The sequence below is a fragment of the Symphalangus syndactylus genome, chromosome 22 (assembly GCF_028878055.3).
Source record: "Symphalangus syndactylus isolate Jambi chromosome 22, NHGRI_mSymSyn1-v2.1_pri, whole genome shotgun sequence".
NCBI lineage: Eukaryota > Metazoa > Chordata > Mammalia > Primates > Hylobatidae > Symphalangus > Symphalangus syndactylus.
Genome location: NC_072444.2, coordinates 25,601,881 through 25,618,104, shown reverse-complemented (window position 1 = coordinate 25,618,104; position 16,224 = coordinate 25,601,881). Strand labels below are relative to the sequence as shown.

At 47.1% G+C, this 16,224-nt stretch overlaps 1 protein-coding gene across 4 annotated transcripts in view; it reads right to left on the bottom strand.

Moving 5' to 3' along the window:
* The window catches only part of MTOR (mechanistic target of rapamycin kinase), a 156,909-nt gene extending 142,238 nt beyond the window's left edge, over positions 1-14,671 (bottom strand). Inside the window, exons 1-8 of one of the 4 annotated variants that reach the window (XR_008653986.2) lie at positions 14,548-14,631; positions 11,294-11,496; positions 10,531-10,639; positions 8,983-9,215; positions 8,043-8,243; positions 5,908-6,042; positions 912-1,187; positions 718-826 (exon numbers count right to left, since the gene is read on the bottom strand). Coding sequence is in view for 3 of the 4 variants with exons in the window: in XM_055262403.2 (XP_055118378.1) it covers positions 718-826; positions 912-1,187; positions 5,908-6,042; positions 8,043-8,243; positions 8,983-9,215; positions 10,531-10,639; positions 11,294-11,455 (1,225 nt within the window). In the remaining variant the exon portion in view is untranslated. Of the gene's footprint in view, positions 1-717; positions 827-911; positions 1,188-5,907; positions 6,043-8,042; positions 8,244-8,982; positions 9,216-10,530; positions 10,640-11,293; positions 11,497-14,547 lie in introns of those variants that run through there. The other 3 variants (XM_055262403.2, XM_055262404.1, XM_055262405.2) reach the window with 3 other exon arrangements.
* Positions 14,672-16,224: the final 1,553 nt, after the last annotated feature.

Genomic DNA, 16,224 nt, shown 5'->3' with positions numbered 1-16,224 from the left:
CCCACTTATTAGAGCTCTGTGCCAGGCACTATAGTAGGTGCTTAGACATTAATGCTGCTCATTTTGGGAGGCAGAGATTGTTATTCTGATTTTACAAGTCAGGAAGCTGAGGCCCAGGTAGGTCAAGTAATCTGTCCAAAACCTCATGGTTAAGGGCAGAGGTGGGGTTCATCTCAGGTCTGATGCCAAACCTTTGCACAGCTGAGGGCTATGATGGATGAAGGAAAGGACATTTACAGCTGGAGCAATCCAGGAAGGCTTCGTTGAGAAGGTGGACTCTGAGTTGGGCCAGCTTCAGGAGCCAGGGATTGATGCTGCCTGCAAGTGGTGAGGCAGCTTGGTGACCACCTCAGGCACAGAAGCAGGATGATCCCCAAACCCTCGCTGAATCACAAAGCTTTGACGTAGATACTGCACAGGAGCTACATCAAAACTGCCCTTCCTTTGGTCTTTTTTAAGTCTACTTGTGAACTTGTTGGCATCCATACATGAGAACATGCTTGGCCGTAGAACTGCCTCTCTGTTCTGACTGTTCCTGTGTCTGCTGCCTGTGACATTAGAAAACCTGAACTAAATATCATTGAAATTGGACATGAGGCAAAGAAATCAGAGATTCATTGGCGTTGCTTCAAAGGAAAAGATATTTGGCTTTTCTGGAATCACCTGTTCCCTGTTTACCCTGAGCTGGGTAATGATGTCTTCCATGGACATCCTCACCTGTGAAGGCAGAAGGTCGGAATGCAGCCAAGCGGGGCAACAAATTAAGGATTGTCATTTGGATCAGCGAATTCTTGCTATTCCTGCATTTCAGCACCCACTGGCACACCTGAGAGAGGAAGGATAAAGGGTTGGCAGGGGAAAAGTGAGGTGTGGAGCTTAGGAAAAGAGGGAAAGGGCCTCTCACCACTTACCTGATCAAATTTCTCCTCCATCAAGTCTCTGCAACACCGGCTCTCCACCAGGGTGGACTTAGCTGGACTGGGGGAGGCCCCAAATCCCATGAGGCCTTGGTGAGAGCTGTACCCCAGCAGCCCCACCAAGGCATTTGACTGCTGGGGCTGTACAGCCTGGAAACTGGTGAACGGGGTAATGTGACGAGGTTTTGTTCCAAAGCCCATGAGATCTTTGCAGTACTTGTCGTGTACCAGCTGCTGCTGTGTGATTTCTTCCATTTCTTCTCTCAGACGCTATATATATGAGGAGGAAAAAAGTCATCTTTACTTATGACTGGCATTCAAACTGGGCACTGTGGATTCCACAGACCATTACATTTGCCTAATCCTGAAACGCAACTACTTCCAAAGTGAAGGGTGGCCACTCTTCATGTTTAGGGTTACAATTTCCCCAGAACTTTGCAAGGGACCTGATTTTGTTCTAAGTTAGGCAGAAGAGCACCACCTATTGAACAATAAAGCAGCAGCAGAGGGCTGCCTTGCCAAGGGTTCTCACATCCCAGGACTCCTCACTTGGTTTGGAAGGGCTGACTTGCATATTGCTGTGACTACTGACCTAGGCCACTGCAATGAGGCTTGCAAAGGTGATGGGAGCTCCCCTGCCAGCATCCTGTTAAGGACTGTCTGATCTCTTTCTTCTCCCTAGAAACCCAGGTAAAAACTTTAGCAGGCCGGGCGTGGTGGCTCATGCCTGTAATCCTGGTACTTTGGGAGGCCAAGGTGGGCGGATCACCTGAGGTCAGGAGTTCAAGACCAGCCTGGCCAACATGGTGAAACCCCGTCTCTACTAAAAATACAAAAAAATAGCCAGGAGTGGTGGCGGGCGCCTGTAGTCCTGTCTACTCGGGGGCTGAGGCAGGAGAATCACTTCAACCCAGCAGGCAGAGGTTGCAGTGAGCCAAGGTCACACCACTGCACTCTAGCCTGGGCGACAAGAAGGAAATTCTGTCTCAAAAAAACAAAAAACAAAAACTTAACCAAGTAATTTTCTCAGAATCCTAGGATTCCACAGGTAGTATGGAATAAGCTGACTGAGAACTCATGTCTATTCCCTTTACAAAGGGCTGCTTAATCACTCATCCTCAGCCAGGCGCAAGGGCTTACGCCTGTAACCCCAGCACTTTGGGAGGCCTAGGTGGGCAGATCAAGAGGTCAGGAGTTTGAGACCAGTCTGACCAACATGGTGAAAACCCGTTTCTACTAAAAATGCAAAAATTAGCTGGGTGTGGTGGCACATGCCTGTAATCCCAGCTACTCGGGAGGCTGAGGCAGGAGAATTGCTTGAACCCAGGAGGCGGAGGCTGCAGTGAGCCGAGATCACGCCAAATGGGCAACAGAGCAAGACTCAGTTTTGGGGGCTGGGGGAGGGGGGTTGGGGAGTACTCATCCTCCAAGACTCCAAATTGAGAAGGAGATACAAGTTTTCCAAACTTCTAAACTTTTCTTGACACACATATTTTCACTTTTCAGAAAATCTTGTCCTCTCCTCTTGTCAAAGTCACCAATGAGTTTTAAGCTGCTAAATCCAATGGTCAATTCTTAGTCCTCATCTTATTTGACTTATCTGCAGCGTTTCATCCAACTGATACTTCCACCTCCTTGACGCCCTTTCTTCACCTGGCTTCTCAGACTCTAAACTCTCCTGACTCTCCTACTCCCTCCCTGGCTGCTCCTTCCCCATCTGCCTTGGTCCTCTTCATCTCCTGACCTCAGGTTCGCAGACTCCATCTCTTCTCCAACTGTACTAGTTCCCTTGTGCTTCTCACCCAGTCTCATGATGAAATAACATCTATACGCTGACAATGCCCAAATCCATCCCCCTTGCCCAGCTCTCTCCCCAGAACTATTCAGTATCTCCACTCAGGTGCCCAACAGGTCTCTAAGTTAACAGGTTAAAACCAAACTCCCAGCCTTCTCCCCCAAGCCTGCTCTTCCCATTTCAGTCTTCGCACTGCAGTGAATGGCAATTTCATCCTCCTAATACTCAGGCCAAACACCTTGACACTTCTTTCTCTCCATCTACCTCCAAACCATCAGCAAATCCCAAATTCAGAATCCAGTTGCTTCTTGCAACTTCATAGCTCCCACTGTGGTCTGAACCACAAATATCCCCCACTAAGACTGTGGCAATTCCCTCCTAACTGGATTCCTGGCTTTACTGCTTGACCCTCTAACAATCCATTCTCAACACAATGGCAAGAATGATCCTTTTGAAATATGAGTTAAATGTCACTCCACTGCTCAAAGCCCACTTACAGCTTCCCGCTTCCCACACAAAGGCCCTATGTGATATGCCCCCTCCTTCCCTTACGTGTTCCTCTGACCCCATATCCCCACACACCTCTCCACTCTGCTCGGCCATGGTAGGGGAGCTGCTACTGCAGTATTTGCTGCTCCTCTAATGCACCAGCATGCTCCTGCCTCAGGGCCCACTGCCTAGAATGCTCTTCCCCAGATACCTGTAGGGCTTTTTCCTAACCTCCTTCATGGCTGTGCTCAAATGGCAACAGGTTTTAAAATGTAATCCTTAATCCAGGTGAGCATTCTCTATTCCCCTTCCTTGCCCTACTTTTCTCCATAGCTCTTATAACCATATGATATATAATAGGTTTTTAGGTTTTTACTTGTATATTATCTATCTTCCCTTACAAGAATGGAATCTATTTTGTTCACTGCTGGAGTATTCTAGCTCTTAGGACACAGCGTAGCTGGCATATACTAGGTGCTCAATTAATATGTGTTGAATGAATGAACAAATTATGAAATTTTAATACCTTATATTTAGATAGTTTCTTTTTCTTTTTTTTTTTTTTTTTGGTGACAAGGTCTCACTATGTTGCCTGGGCTGGTCTCAAACTCCTGAGCTCAAGTGATTCTTCCACCTCGGCCTCCCAGAATGCTTGGATTACAGACATGAGCCACCACACCCAGCCTTGGATAGTTTCTTATAATTTACAAACCACCTTCACAAGAACTATTTCAATGAAATCTGACAACCACTCTATGAGCCAGGTGATACTGTCCTGTTTTAATGGGAGGAAACAAAGATCTCAGAGCTGACTAGATTACAGTGGAAAACATCATGTTAAACTCAGGAGGTAAAATCTGAAGGTTACCATTTATAGAATGCCCACTACGTATCAGGTGCTGTGCTGGACACTTCACATACATAGTCATCCACTTAGTATCCATGGGGGTTGGTTCCATGACCCACTGCGATAGCAAAATCTGCAGATGCTCAAGTCCCTCTGATAAAGTAGCATGGTATTTGCATATAACCTATGTATAGCCTCCCACATACTTTAAATCATCTCTATGTTAGTTATAATACCTTATACAAAGTAAATGCTATGTAAATATTTGTTGCACTGTATTTTTAAAAATTTGTATTATCTTTAAATTGTTTGATTTTTCCTTGATTTTTTTTCTTTTTAAAAAGTTAAAAAAATTTTTTTGTAGAGATACGGTCTCACCGTCTTTTGCCCAGGCTGGTCACGAACTCCTGGGATCAAGTGTATCTTCCCACTTCAGCCTCCCAAAGTGCTGAAATTGCAGGTGTGGGCCACTGCACCCGGCCCTGGGTATTTGTGAACCATGACTAGTTGAATCCAGATGTAGAACTCATGGACATAGAGGGCCAGCGTCATTTAGAAACCGCACAAGAGCCCAATGAGGTAGGTAAGAGTCCCTGTCCAAAGGGAGAAAAATGAGGCTAAACAGGTAATTTGCCTGAGTTACACAGTCAACAGAGTGGTGGGGATCTGAAGCCAGACTCCTCCTGCTTCTGCACACTGCTGCATGCGCTGCTCCCACATCTGGGCATGGCTATTATCCAACAAGCACTGTGTCTATTATAAGCAGGAATCCCTGGGGTAAAATTTCACAGCTCATTTTCCACAGCCAGTCTCACAGATGAAGCTTTACCTTCCAAGTATATCCTGAATCAACTACTTCTCAGTATCTGTGCCAGCACTCCTAGTCAAAGCCACCACTGTCACTCACCCAGGCTACTGTAATAGCTTCGTCTGGCAGCTGTGAGAATGCAACCTCCAACTACAAGGCGCATAACCAAGGGCCCCAGCTGCTGCTCTGAAACCCATCACTAAGTTTGTGCCAACGTCACCCATTGCTCCCAGCCAATGACAGAACACAGTAGGGCTGCTAAGGCTATCCTGCTCTTGGGAGACACAGAACTCTCCGACGGCCAACTTTGGCTTGAGGACCCCGCGGTGGCCCTGCAGAGTAGGCTAGAACACTTCTATCTGTATTTTACCCTCTTGCTTACTCAGGGTCAGATGTGCATTGTGGTCCGACCCTTCTCCCAGGCTGTTTCCCTAATAAAATCCATGCACTTTTAAATCCACCTTCTCAAGCCAACACATCTCCTAATTGGTCTCCCTGCTTTCATTCCTGCCTTTTCCTACATTTTTCCTATAAGCAGTCAGTGATTGTTAGAAACGCATGACATCACATTATTCGCCTGTGTGCACACTTCCAATGTTTACCCCTGCGAAAGCTCGTGTTTACTGTGAACCGTGGGCCTATTAATTTGGCCCCTCCTTCCCTCTCCCTTGCTCCCAGTACACCAGCCATACTTCCCTTCCTTCTGTTTCATCAATGTCTCACACTCTTCCGCCTCAAAGCCTCAGCCTGGAACACAGTCCCCTGGCCTGCTGCAAGGTAGCTCCTTCGTGTCATGTGGACCCCCCTCAAATAACACCACCTCAGGGAGGGCCTTCCTTGACCCTCCACTCACCCCCTCCCCGTCACTCTCTATCCTATTCTGGTTTGACTTTCTTCATAGAACTTGCTGCTATCTGAAATTATCTTATTTACTTATTTATTATGTTTCCCGCCACAAAATGTCAGCTCCATGAGGACATGGATCTCGCCTTGCCTCACTCACAGAATGGTACATGGGGAACCTGGACTCCCCTCTGCCGTGGCTTCTCACCTCTCCCTCCATGCTGCTGATTCGGACCAGCTCGTTAAGTATCAGCAAGGCTCCATGGATCCGATCATCCCGATTCATGCCCTTCTCTTTGGCCAAGGTCTCATCAAACCCCTTCTCTGCTTCTTCAAATGTGTGCTATGTAGAGAGACAAGGTGCCCTCATTAGAGACAGAGTACAAACCCAGAAAGAATATAGGCCCATCCCATCTACACTGGGGGTTCTGAGGTGCTACCACGCCTGCTTAGTGCCTTGTGCCAGTTATCAACAAAACTAACTGATCAATCTCTTTTATTTAATTCAGCTTCAATTTTTTTTTTTTTTGAGACGGAGTCTTGCTCTATCGCCCAGGCTGGAGTGCAGTGGCGCAATCTCGGCTCTCCACAACCTCCACCTCCTGGGTTCAAGTGATTCTCCTGCCTCAGCCCCCTGAGTAGCTGAGATTACAGGCACACACTACCACGCCTGGCTAATTTTTGTATTTTCAGTAGAGACAGGGTTTCACCACGTTAACCAGGCTGGTCTCAACCTCCTGACCTCAAGTGATCCACCCACCTCAGCCTCCCAAAGTGCTGTGATTACAGGTGTGAGCCACCACGCCCGGCCCCAGCTTCAATTCTCATAATAAGCCTTTGAGGAAGATACCATCATCATCCCTATTTAACAGCTAAAAACACAGGCTCAAAGAATTTAAGTGACTTGTCCAAGATCACACAGCAAAGGCAAGACTGGAACCCAGGTCTCCCAATCCGATGTTCAGAGCTCTTTTTCTAATATAAGACTCACTGATAAGTTCCCTCTGCAGCAGTAATCAGCACAGGCCTTATGATACTAGAGCAGAAAGAACTGGCACTTTCTAAATTAGTATCATTTGTATCTCACTGATTTTGAGACACCTATTTTTCCATATTTTAACATCTCTGAAGAGATGTCTTTTTTTTGAGACAGAGTCTCACTCTGCTGCCAAGTCTGGAGTGTAGTGGCGTGATCATGACTCACTGCAGCCTTGATCTCTTGGGCTCAAGCAATTCTCCCGCCTCAGCCTCCCAAATAGCTGGGAACACAGGCGTGTAACACCAGGCCCAGGTAATTTTTTTATTTTTTGGAGAGACAGGGTCCCACATGCTGCCCAGGCTGGTCTCAAACTCCTGAGCTCAAGCAATCCTCCTGCCTTGGCCTCCCAAAATGTTGGGATTACAGACGTGAGCATCCAGCTGAGATGTCTTATAATTAATTATTAATAAGAAGAAGGTACAAAGTCGGCCGGCCACAGTGGCTCATGCCTGTAATCCCAGCACTTTGGGAGGTCAAGGCGGGTGGATCATGAGGTCAAGAGATCAAGACCATCCTGGCCAATATGGTGAAACCCTGTCTCTACTAAAAATACAAAAATTAGCTGGGCGTGATGGCACATGCCTGTAGTCCCAGCTACTCGGGAGGCTGAGGCAGGAGAATCACTTGAACCCAGGAGGCAGAGGTTGCAGTGAGCCAAAATCACACCACTAAACTCCAGCCTGGTGACAGAGCAAGACTCCATCTCAAAAAAAAAAAAAAAAAAAAGGTACCAAGTCACAGTTTAATTGGCATATTTGCATTCTTAGTCATACACAAAATAATGTCTAGAATAATGGTGTGACTATCAATAGATGTTTGCTTTAATAAAATGCAATAAAGTAACTATTGATTCATACTGAGCATAAAAAAATTCACTGGAGGCCGGGCGTGGTAGCTCATGTCTGTAATCCCAGCACTTTGGAAGGCCAAGGCAGGTGGATCACCTGAGGTCAGGAATTCTAGACCAGCCTGGCCAACATGGCAAAACCCCGTCTCTATTACAAAAATTAGCTGGGCGTGGTGGCACACGCCTGTAGTCCTAGCTATTCGGGAGGCTAAGGTGGGAGAAAATCGCTTGAACCCAAGAGGTGGAGGTTGTGGTGAGCCGAGATTGCGCCATTGCACTCCAGCCTGGGCAACAGAGCAAGACTCCATCTCAAAAAAAAAAAAAAAACAAATTCATTTGAGACCGAACCAAAAGGTGATTCTTGCTCCATGGCAAGGGCCTGTGGCTGCCCTTTAGGCCAGGTGATTCTCTACGTAGATGTGCTTTGCTAGTGGTGGGAATGGAGCCATCTCCTCACCCTGTACCACTGAGGCTTCTGCATCTCCTTCGGCTCACGCTGGGTGGTGAGAATCAGACAGGCACGAAGAGCGGCTACAGCTCCCTCACGGATGGCCTGTTTGGGGTCCCACACGGCCACAAAAATGTTGTCAAAGAAGGGTTGCACTTGCTGGAAGAAGAAGGTAGGGACACTGATGGCCAGCTCACGGAGAACCAGGACCTGGAGAAAAAAGCAAACCAAGAACTCTCATTGGTACCAGAGTTTTGTTCTCTCAGGAGTACAGTCTCTTGTCATCTTAGAGCCATACACACTAGGAACAGAGAAGGCTTGCTCACTCTTCTAGCTAGGAAATTCTGGGGACAGAGGAAGGAAAGCAAAATTGATTAAACAGCTCAGTGTTCATTATCCTAGGTTGTTTACAAACACAAAATGCTTGTAATGTTTGAACATAAGCTCTGGAAGTGCAGATGTGTTTTATGCTTTCTTTACCACTGTACTAATAGCCTAGAACTCTACCTGGAATACAGTAGGTATATAGTAAATATTTACTGAATGCATAATCCTGTTTAATGTTTAATCCTGTTATTATTTTTATTTGACAGAGGAAGAAACTGAAGGTCAGAAGCTGCCCCAGGTTACAGTTAGGTAGGAAGTTGCAAAGCCAAGACTTGAGCCAGGGTCCAAGTGTGTGTCCTTCTCCTGGTACCATGCCCCCTCCTCACAGTACTGCCTCCTCTGAAGGGCAGCAGACTGGAAAGCATGCGGCCAATGCTTCTGATACCCACCACACCACTGCTAGATTCTCTCTTAAGGACGGACTCTACCCCATCTCACAGCCTGGAATCCTAGCTCTTCTAACCAGCTTTTTTAAGGAATGAGCCTCAGAAGGAAGCAAAAGACCCCACCATGACACCATCGTTCCCCAAGCCTGGCTGTGCTCCTCCCTGTAGGCACTCACAGCTGCATGTCTCCGGCCCTCATTGCGGTCAGCACCCAGCCATTCCAGGGCTCGCTTCACCTCAAATTCCACGTACTCAGCGGTAAAAGTGTCCCCTGCCATGGCAAGACGGCCAATGGCCTTGGATGCCATTTCCATGACAACTGGGTCATTGGAGGGGAGGAGGTTCCGAAGATAGTTGGCAAATCTGCCAATTCGGGTGGCATTCCCACCTTCCACTCCTATGAGGCTAGCTGGAAAAGAGAGGAAGGCAAAAGGTGATGACGGGGTGTATGCTGGCCAGGAAAGTACGCAGACTTCAACTAAAGGCTGGAGAGTGCCAGCCAGGTGCGGTGGCTCAAGTCTGTAATCCTAGCACTTTGGAAGGCCGAGGCGGGCGGATTGCCTGAGCTCAGGAGTTCGAGGCCAGCCTGGGCAACATGGTGAAACCCCATCTCTACTAAAATACAAAAAAAAAAAAAAAAAAAAAATTAGCCAGGCATGGTGGCATGCACCTGTAGTCCCAGCTACTCGGGAAGCTGAGGCAGGAGAATTGCTTGAACCTGGGAGGCAGAGGTTGCAGTAAGCCAAGATCACACCATTGCACTCTAGCCTGGGCGACAGAGCGAGACTCTGTCTCAGGGAAAAAAAAAAAAAAAGCTGGCGAGTGATCCCTCCATTCTACTTTGAGTACATTTCTAGATGGCAAGGACAAAGACAATTTTCATTTTAACCCACATATTTAATACTTGTGCCAGAAATATTTACATAAAGCAAAATAATCTCATGCTAGTATAATTTTCTCCGCTACCCCCCAAAAAAGGGAAAACAACTGGGACTGGATAATAATTCACAGGACTGATGACCAGTCCTTAGAAGTTAAAAATGACCTGCCTGGCCGGTTGTGGTGGCTCACATCTGTAATCCCAGCACTCTGGGAGGCCAAAGTGGGCAGATCACTTGAGGTCAGGAGTTCGAGACCAGCCTGGCCAACATGGTGAAACCCTGTCTCTACTGAAAATACAAAAATTAGCCGGGCATGGTGGCAGGTGCCTGTAATTCCAGCTACTCGGGAGGCTGAGGCACGAGAATCGCTTGAACCCAGGAGGTGGAGGTTGCAGCGAGCCATGATCGCACCACTGAACTCCAGCCCCAGCAACAGAGTGAGACTCCATCTTGGAAAAAAAAAAAAAAAAAAAAAAAAAAAAAGACCTGCCTTTTATTAACTATACCGATTCCACTTTTCCATTCATGAGCCCCACTATGCGAAATCCTGCTCTACTGAGGAAGCAGAGCCCACAAAAGGCAATATGAAGGAGTGGAAAGAAAGCTGGCTTCTAGTCTCAGCTCTGGTAAACTGTCTGAAAAGTCACTCGATGGTTCCAAGACTCCACTTCCACATCTAAAAATACGTTTTTCCTGTGGCCCAGGACTGCTGCTAGAATTAAAAGCCATGGGCTTAAATTTCATTAAGCAAATATGAACTAGTATCCAGTAAGTGGCAGACACAGGGTGCAGTGGGCACAAAGGTGAGTGTGTTGTTTTTGTGACCAGAGACTCTGTCCTTACCTATGGCCAAGATGCCACCTTTCCTCTCATTGGCATCTGAGCTGGAAACCAATTCAAAAATGTGATGGTTCAGTTGGTCATAGAAGCGAGTAGACTCCTCTTGACTCATCTGCAAAAGACGATATAATCAGAACAATTTCTAATAATTCTCTGACTGTGGTGGTGGGAGTGGGCTGGCATCTAAAGATTAGATCCTGAGAGGCAGGCGGTATAGTTCAAACCAAAGAAGACAAGCTACTGCCCATTTCTATAGGATTACACTGTAGAACACCTGAACTTGCAATCATCTGATTATTTAACAAATATTTATTGGGTATCTACTCTGTGGCAGAAAATGTCCTGTCCTAGGTTCTTTCTAGTACCAAGGATACAAGGAGAAACAAGATACTGTCTCTGACCTCAAGTCTGGTCTCTATTTAGAAAGCCCGTAGCTCTCAACTCTCCAAACCCATCCCAATCACTGTTATCAGACAGAAAGCATTTGAGGGTGTGGTATGTGGTAAGGAAAAACTAAAAAGTTAAAAGAAACAGCTAAGTCTATTCTGGCCCCTAAAATGTGACCACAAACAAGAAAAATGCTACAAAAATGTGCAACTGCTGCAAAAGAACCTGCGTGTTTTATGGATGTGAGAGGTTGGGTGCCTTTCTAAAATAATCTCTGTTTTCCAAATCCTCACTTAGCTGTCCAAAAAAAAATGTAAACCAGTGATGGTACATTTAGCCCAAACATCCCACAATGACTGGCCCCAGATCCCAGAAGCACCTCTCGGAGTTCCATGGTGACATAGTGCTGGAGCTCCTTGGCAGCTTTGGCCCTGGTCTCCTCATTCCGGCTCTTTAGGCCACTGGCAAACTGCTGCAGGACGCTCACATTGCTAGATGTGGTGGCAGCGGTGGCGGCGGCGGCAGGTCCGGTTCCAAGCATCTTGCCCTGAGGTTCTTTAGAGAGAAGTTTCCTTTAATATTCTGGATAAGAAAGTATGATGATAAATTTACTTATGGCCCTGGTCACCCAACACAGATCTCCCCCTAGCCCTTGTCAAGGCAGGGGATTCTAAAAAGGTTGAGAGATCTTATTGAGGAACATTTAGAAAGCCTAGATTCATTAAACAATGACTGATGTTTAAAAGAGGCAGTGTAGTAGGGAGGTTAAATTGTGGGCTATCGGCCTAGCCTACTTGAGTTTGAATCTTTGGGTTATATACCTTGAGTAGTTTGGGAGGCTGAGCCTGGAGGACCACCTGAGGTCAGGAATTCGAGACCAGCCTGGCCAACGTGGTGAAACCCCATCTCTACTAAAAATACAAAAATTAGCTGGGCGTGGTGGCACGTGTCACCTGGGAGGCTGAGGCAGGAGAAGCGCTTGAACCTGGGAGGTGGAGGTTGCAGTGAGCCGAGATCCTGCCACTGCACTGTCTCAAAACAAAAACAAACGAAAACAAAAACAAGGTTATATACCTCCAGAAAGACACTCAAAATGTCTGTTTCTTCAACTACAATAGGAAGATAATAGTACCTAGTTCATGGGTTGATGTCAGAACTAAATGACTTAATACATGTCAAAAAGTGTTTAAAACAGTACAGGGCATATACTAAGTTCTTAATAATTGTTAGCTATTATTACTACTACTACTATGTACAAGGCAAAGTGCCAGGTAACAAATGTCGGGAGGTAGGGAAAGAATTAAAAATGACTAAGACTGCCCCTTTCCTCAAGTTCAGTCTAAAAAGAGAGATTATTATTCTACAGCAGCACTGTCTAATGGAAATATAGGCCGGGCACAGTGGCTCACGCCTGTAATCCCAGCACTTTGGGAGGCCAAGGAGGGCAGATCACCTGAGGTCAGGAGTTTGAGACCGGCCTGGGCAATATGGTGAAACCTCGTCTCTACTAAAAATACAAAATTAGCCAGGCGTGGCAGTACATGCCTGTAATCCCAGCTACTTGGGAGGCTGCGGCAGGAGAATCACTTGAACCCAGGAGGCAGAGGTTGCAGTGAGCTGAGACTGGGCCATTACACTGCAGCCTGGGCAACAAGAGCAAAACTCCATCTCAATTAAAAAAAAAAAAAAAAAAAAGAGGACATACAATGATCCACATATGTAATTTTAAACCTGCTCGTAGCCATATTTTAAAAGGTAAAAAGAAACAGGTGAAATTAATTACTCAAACCAATATATCCAAAATATCATTTCAACATGTTATCAATATTTAAAAAATTGATATAGTGTCCATTCTTTTTTTTTAGCGAGTCTTCAAAATCTAACGTGCATTTTACACTTACAACAATGTAAATTTGGACTAGTCACTTTTTTTTTTTTTTTTTTTTTGAGACAGTCTAGCTCTGTCACCCAGGCTGGAGTGCAGTGGCATGATCTCGGCTCACTGCAACCTCCACCTCCTGGGTTCAAATGATTCTCCTGCCTCAGCTTCCCGAGTAGCTGGGACTACAGATGTGCAGCACCATGCCTGGCTAATTTTTGTGTATTTTTAGTAGAGATGGAGTTTCATTATGTTGGCCAGGCTGGTCTCAAATTCCTGACCTCAGGTGATCCGCCCGCCTTGGCCTCCCAAAGTGCTGGGATTACAGGTGTGAGCCACCATGCCTGGCCTGGACTAGTCACATTTCAAGTGCTCTACAGCCACATGTGGCTGGTGGTTCTTGTACTGAACAATGCAGTTCTACAGGGAACTAGCAATTCAAATGTAAGCTAAAAGAAACCAATTAGTTCCTGGCCGGGCGCAGTGGCTCACGCCTGTAATCCCAGCACTTTGGGAGGGCGAGGTGGGCGGATCACAAGGTCAGGAAATCGAGACCATCCTGGCCAACACGGTGAAACCCCGCCTCTACTAAAAATACCAAAAAAAAAAAAAAAAAAATTAGCCGTATGGTAGCGGGAGCCTATAGTCCCAGCTACTCTGGAGGCTGAGGCAGGAGAATGGCGGGAACCCGGGAGGCGCAGCTTGCAGTGAGCAGAGATCGCGCCACTGCACTCCAGCCTGGGCGACAGAGCGAGACTCCGTCTCAAACAAAACAAAACAAAAAAACAAAAAAAAAACACCAATTACTTCCTGAGATCATTCCCTCATTCCTCAATTATGCCCACACTGCCGTGGGTGTAACATACACCTATTCCAAGTATGTTCAGCTTATGCTACAAAACCAATTTCTCAAAATTCTTATTTTTGAACGAATTTGTAAGGCACAGAGGAAAAATCCGGGAATAATTGGTTTTGAAAAGCTTTCAAATACTCCACCGCCAATAAGAAGACTGCAGAAAGAAATGTCATCCTTTAGGGGAGAAGAAACTTAAGAATCCCTACCAATAAATCTACTCCAGTTTGTGTGAATGTGTGTGCGTACAAAAGGGGGGAAGGAGGCTGGCAAGGGATTTCTATTCTCAGGAAAGAACCAGTGTATCTTTATATGATCTGAGGCCCACAGGCCATCTGCTCCAGACTGAATTCAATTAAACTTAGGATATCTGAAGTCAAATATCCTAAGGGTGTTTATAGGGCTTAAGGAAGTTAAAATTGGATGGGGGAAACAGGGATGGGGCTGGGGGAGAGGGAGAGAGGATGTACTCCAACGATGTAACCGAGCTCAGTTTCGGGGACTGGGTCTCTGAGACGTGTCCACAGTGGAGGACAAGGGGCTGACACGGACGCTGGTGTTCCCTGGGGCAGAGATACACAATTTTTGTACGTGGCTCAGAAGAAAGGGTGGTTGTGACGGGCAAAAGACCCAAAGGGCAGTACCAGAGCTGATGGGCCGGCCTTCGGGCGGACGTACCGCGGGCCGAAGGGTCCAGGGGTCTCTTGGGGGTCCCGGGGAGGTGGGCGATGCCCCGAGGGGTGGGAGTCAAGGCCTCAGATGGTGCCCAGGTAGTGGGGCCGGCAATGTGGGGACCCCACGTCCCAGACGGGCGACTTCCCCTGGCCCCCCCACAGGCAGCCTGGCCGTGGGTCTGGACATTACGCCGCCTTAGAGGGGTCATGCCAGGCCCTGGACTCACCGCGCGGCTTCGGCCAAGGCCTCAGCTGCCGCCGCCAGCACCGGTACCGCCGCTTCAGGCCCCCTGCCCCACCGCCCGCCTTCCCCGCTGTCCTCTAAGCCGGGAGCGAGGGAAGGAGGGTTCCCAGCCCTGAGGACCAATCGACAGGTATAGGAAGAAGATGGACTGAAAAACAAGCCAATAGTAATGAAGAAGAAGTGAAGCTTCAGGACCCGGCTTCTCCAGGGGGCGGGGACTGTTCAAATAGACAAACCACGCGGCCAGTGGCAGGTGAAAACAGGCTTGGGTCCACTCGGGAGAACCAATCGGTCGTGAGTTGACCTCAGTCACTTCCACTCATACATCCGGTGCGGCGCTGCTAGGATTCCCTTCTGCATCCGGGCTGTGAACTCAAGGAGTCCGCTGTCTGGGTACCTCCGGATCGCACAGAGAGCGGCCAGCGGGGTTCGCGACCCCTCCCGGTGTAATTCTGAGAGGAGAATGTGAGCGATGCCGGCGCCCAGGAATTACTGCATCAAAAGACGTTTCGGGCTAGCGCTCTTTATGGATCCTGTGATTTCTCTTTTGTTACAATTAATAAGCATTTGAAAATGTTTTTAATTAGATTTTCTCACTTTCCCAAAATTATCCAACTCAGGATCACTCCAGAGAAACCATAGCCAAGTTTTAACCAAAAGAGCTACTCATAAATAAAAATTTTCAAAGCAACATTATTTTTTTTTAAATCCTTTCAAAAAATCAATAGCTGGCCCGGCGCGGTGGCTCATGCCCATAATTCCAGCACTTTGGGAAGACCGAGGCAGGCAGATCACCTTAGGTCAGGAGTCGAGACCAGCCTGGCCAACTTGGTGAAATTCCCCCACCCGCATCCCCCGTCTCTACTAAAAATATAAAAATTAGCTGGGCATGGTGGCGCACGCCTGTAATCCCAGGTACTCGGGAGGCTGAGGCACGAGTATCGCCTGAACCCGGGAGGCGAATGTTGCATGCGCCGAGATCGTGCCACTGCACTCCAACATGGGCGATAGAGCAAGCTCCGTCTCAATACATACACGCACACACACATACCAAAGAAAATAAATAGCTGCTGGTCACAGTGGCCCACGCCTGTAATCCCAGCACTTTGGGAGGCCGAGGCAGGAGGATCACTTGAGGTCAGGAGTTCCAGACCATCCTGGGCAACATAGCGAGATGATGTCTCTACAAATTAAAAAAAAAAAATCAATAGCAAAAGTGGATTTGACTACATTTTTTTAAATCACAGCGCTATTTGTCATAGTAAATACTGAAAATTCCTAAATATTTCAAAGTAGGAGTCCAATAAAATATGATGCATTCGGCCGGGCGTGGTAGCTCACAGCTGTAATCCCAGCACTTTGGGAGGCCGAGGCGGCAGATCATGAGGTCAGGAGTTTGAGACCAGCTTGACCAACATAGTGAAACCCCGTCTTTACTAAAAATACAAAAAAAAAAAAAAAAAAAAAATAGCTAGGTGTGGTGGCAGGCGCCTGTAATCCCAGCTACTCAGGAGGCTGAGATAGGAGAATCGCTTGAAGCCAGCAGGCAGAGGTTGCAGTGAGCCGAGATCGTGCCACTGCACTCTAGCCCGGGTGACAGTGCGAGACTCCATCTCAAAAAAAAAAAAAAAAAGATGCATTCATAATAAGAAAAATACGT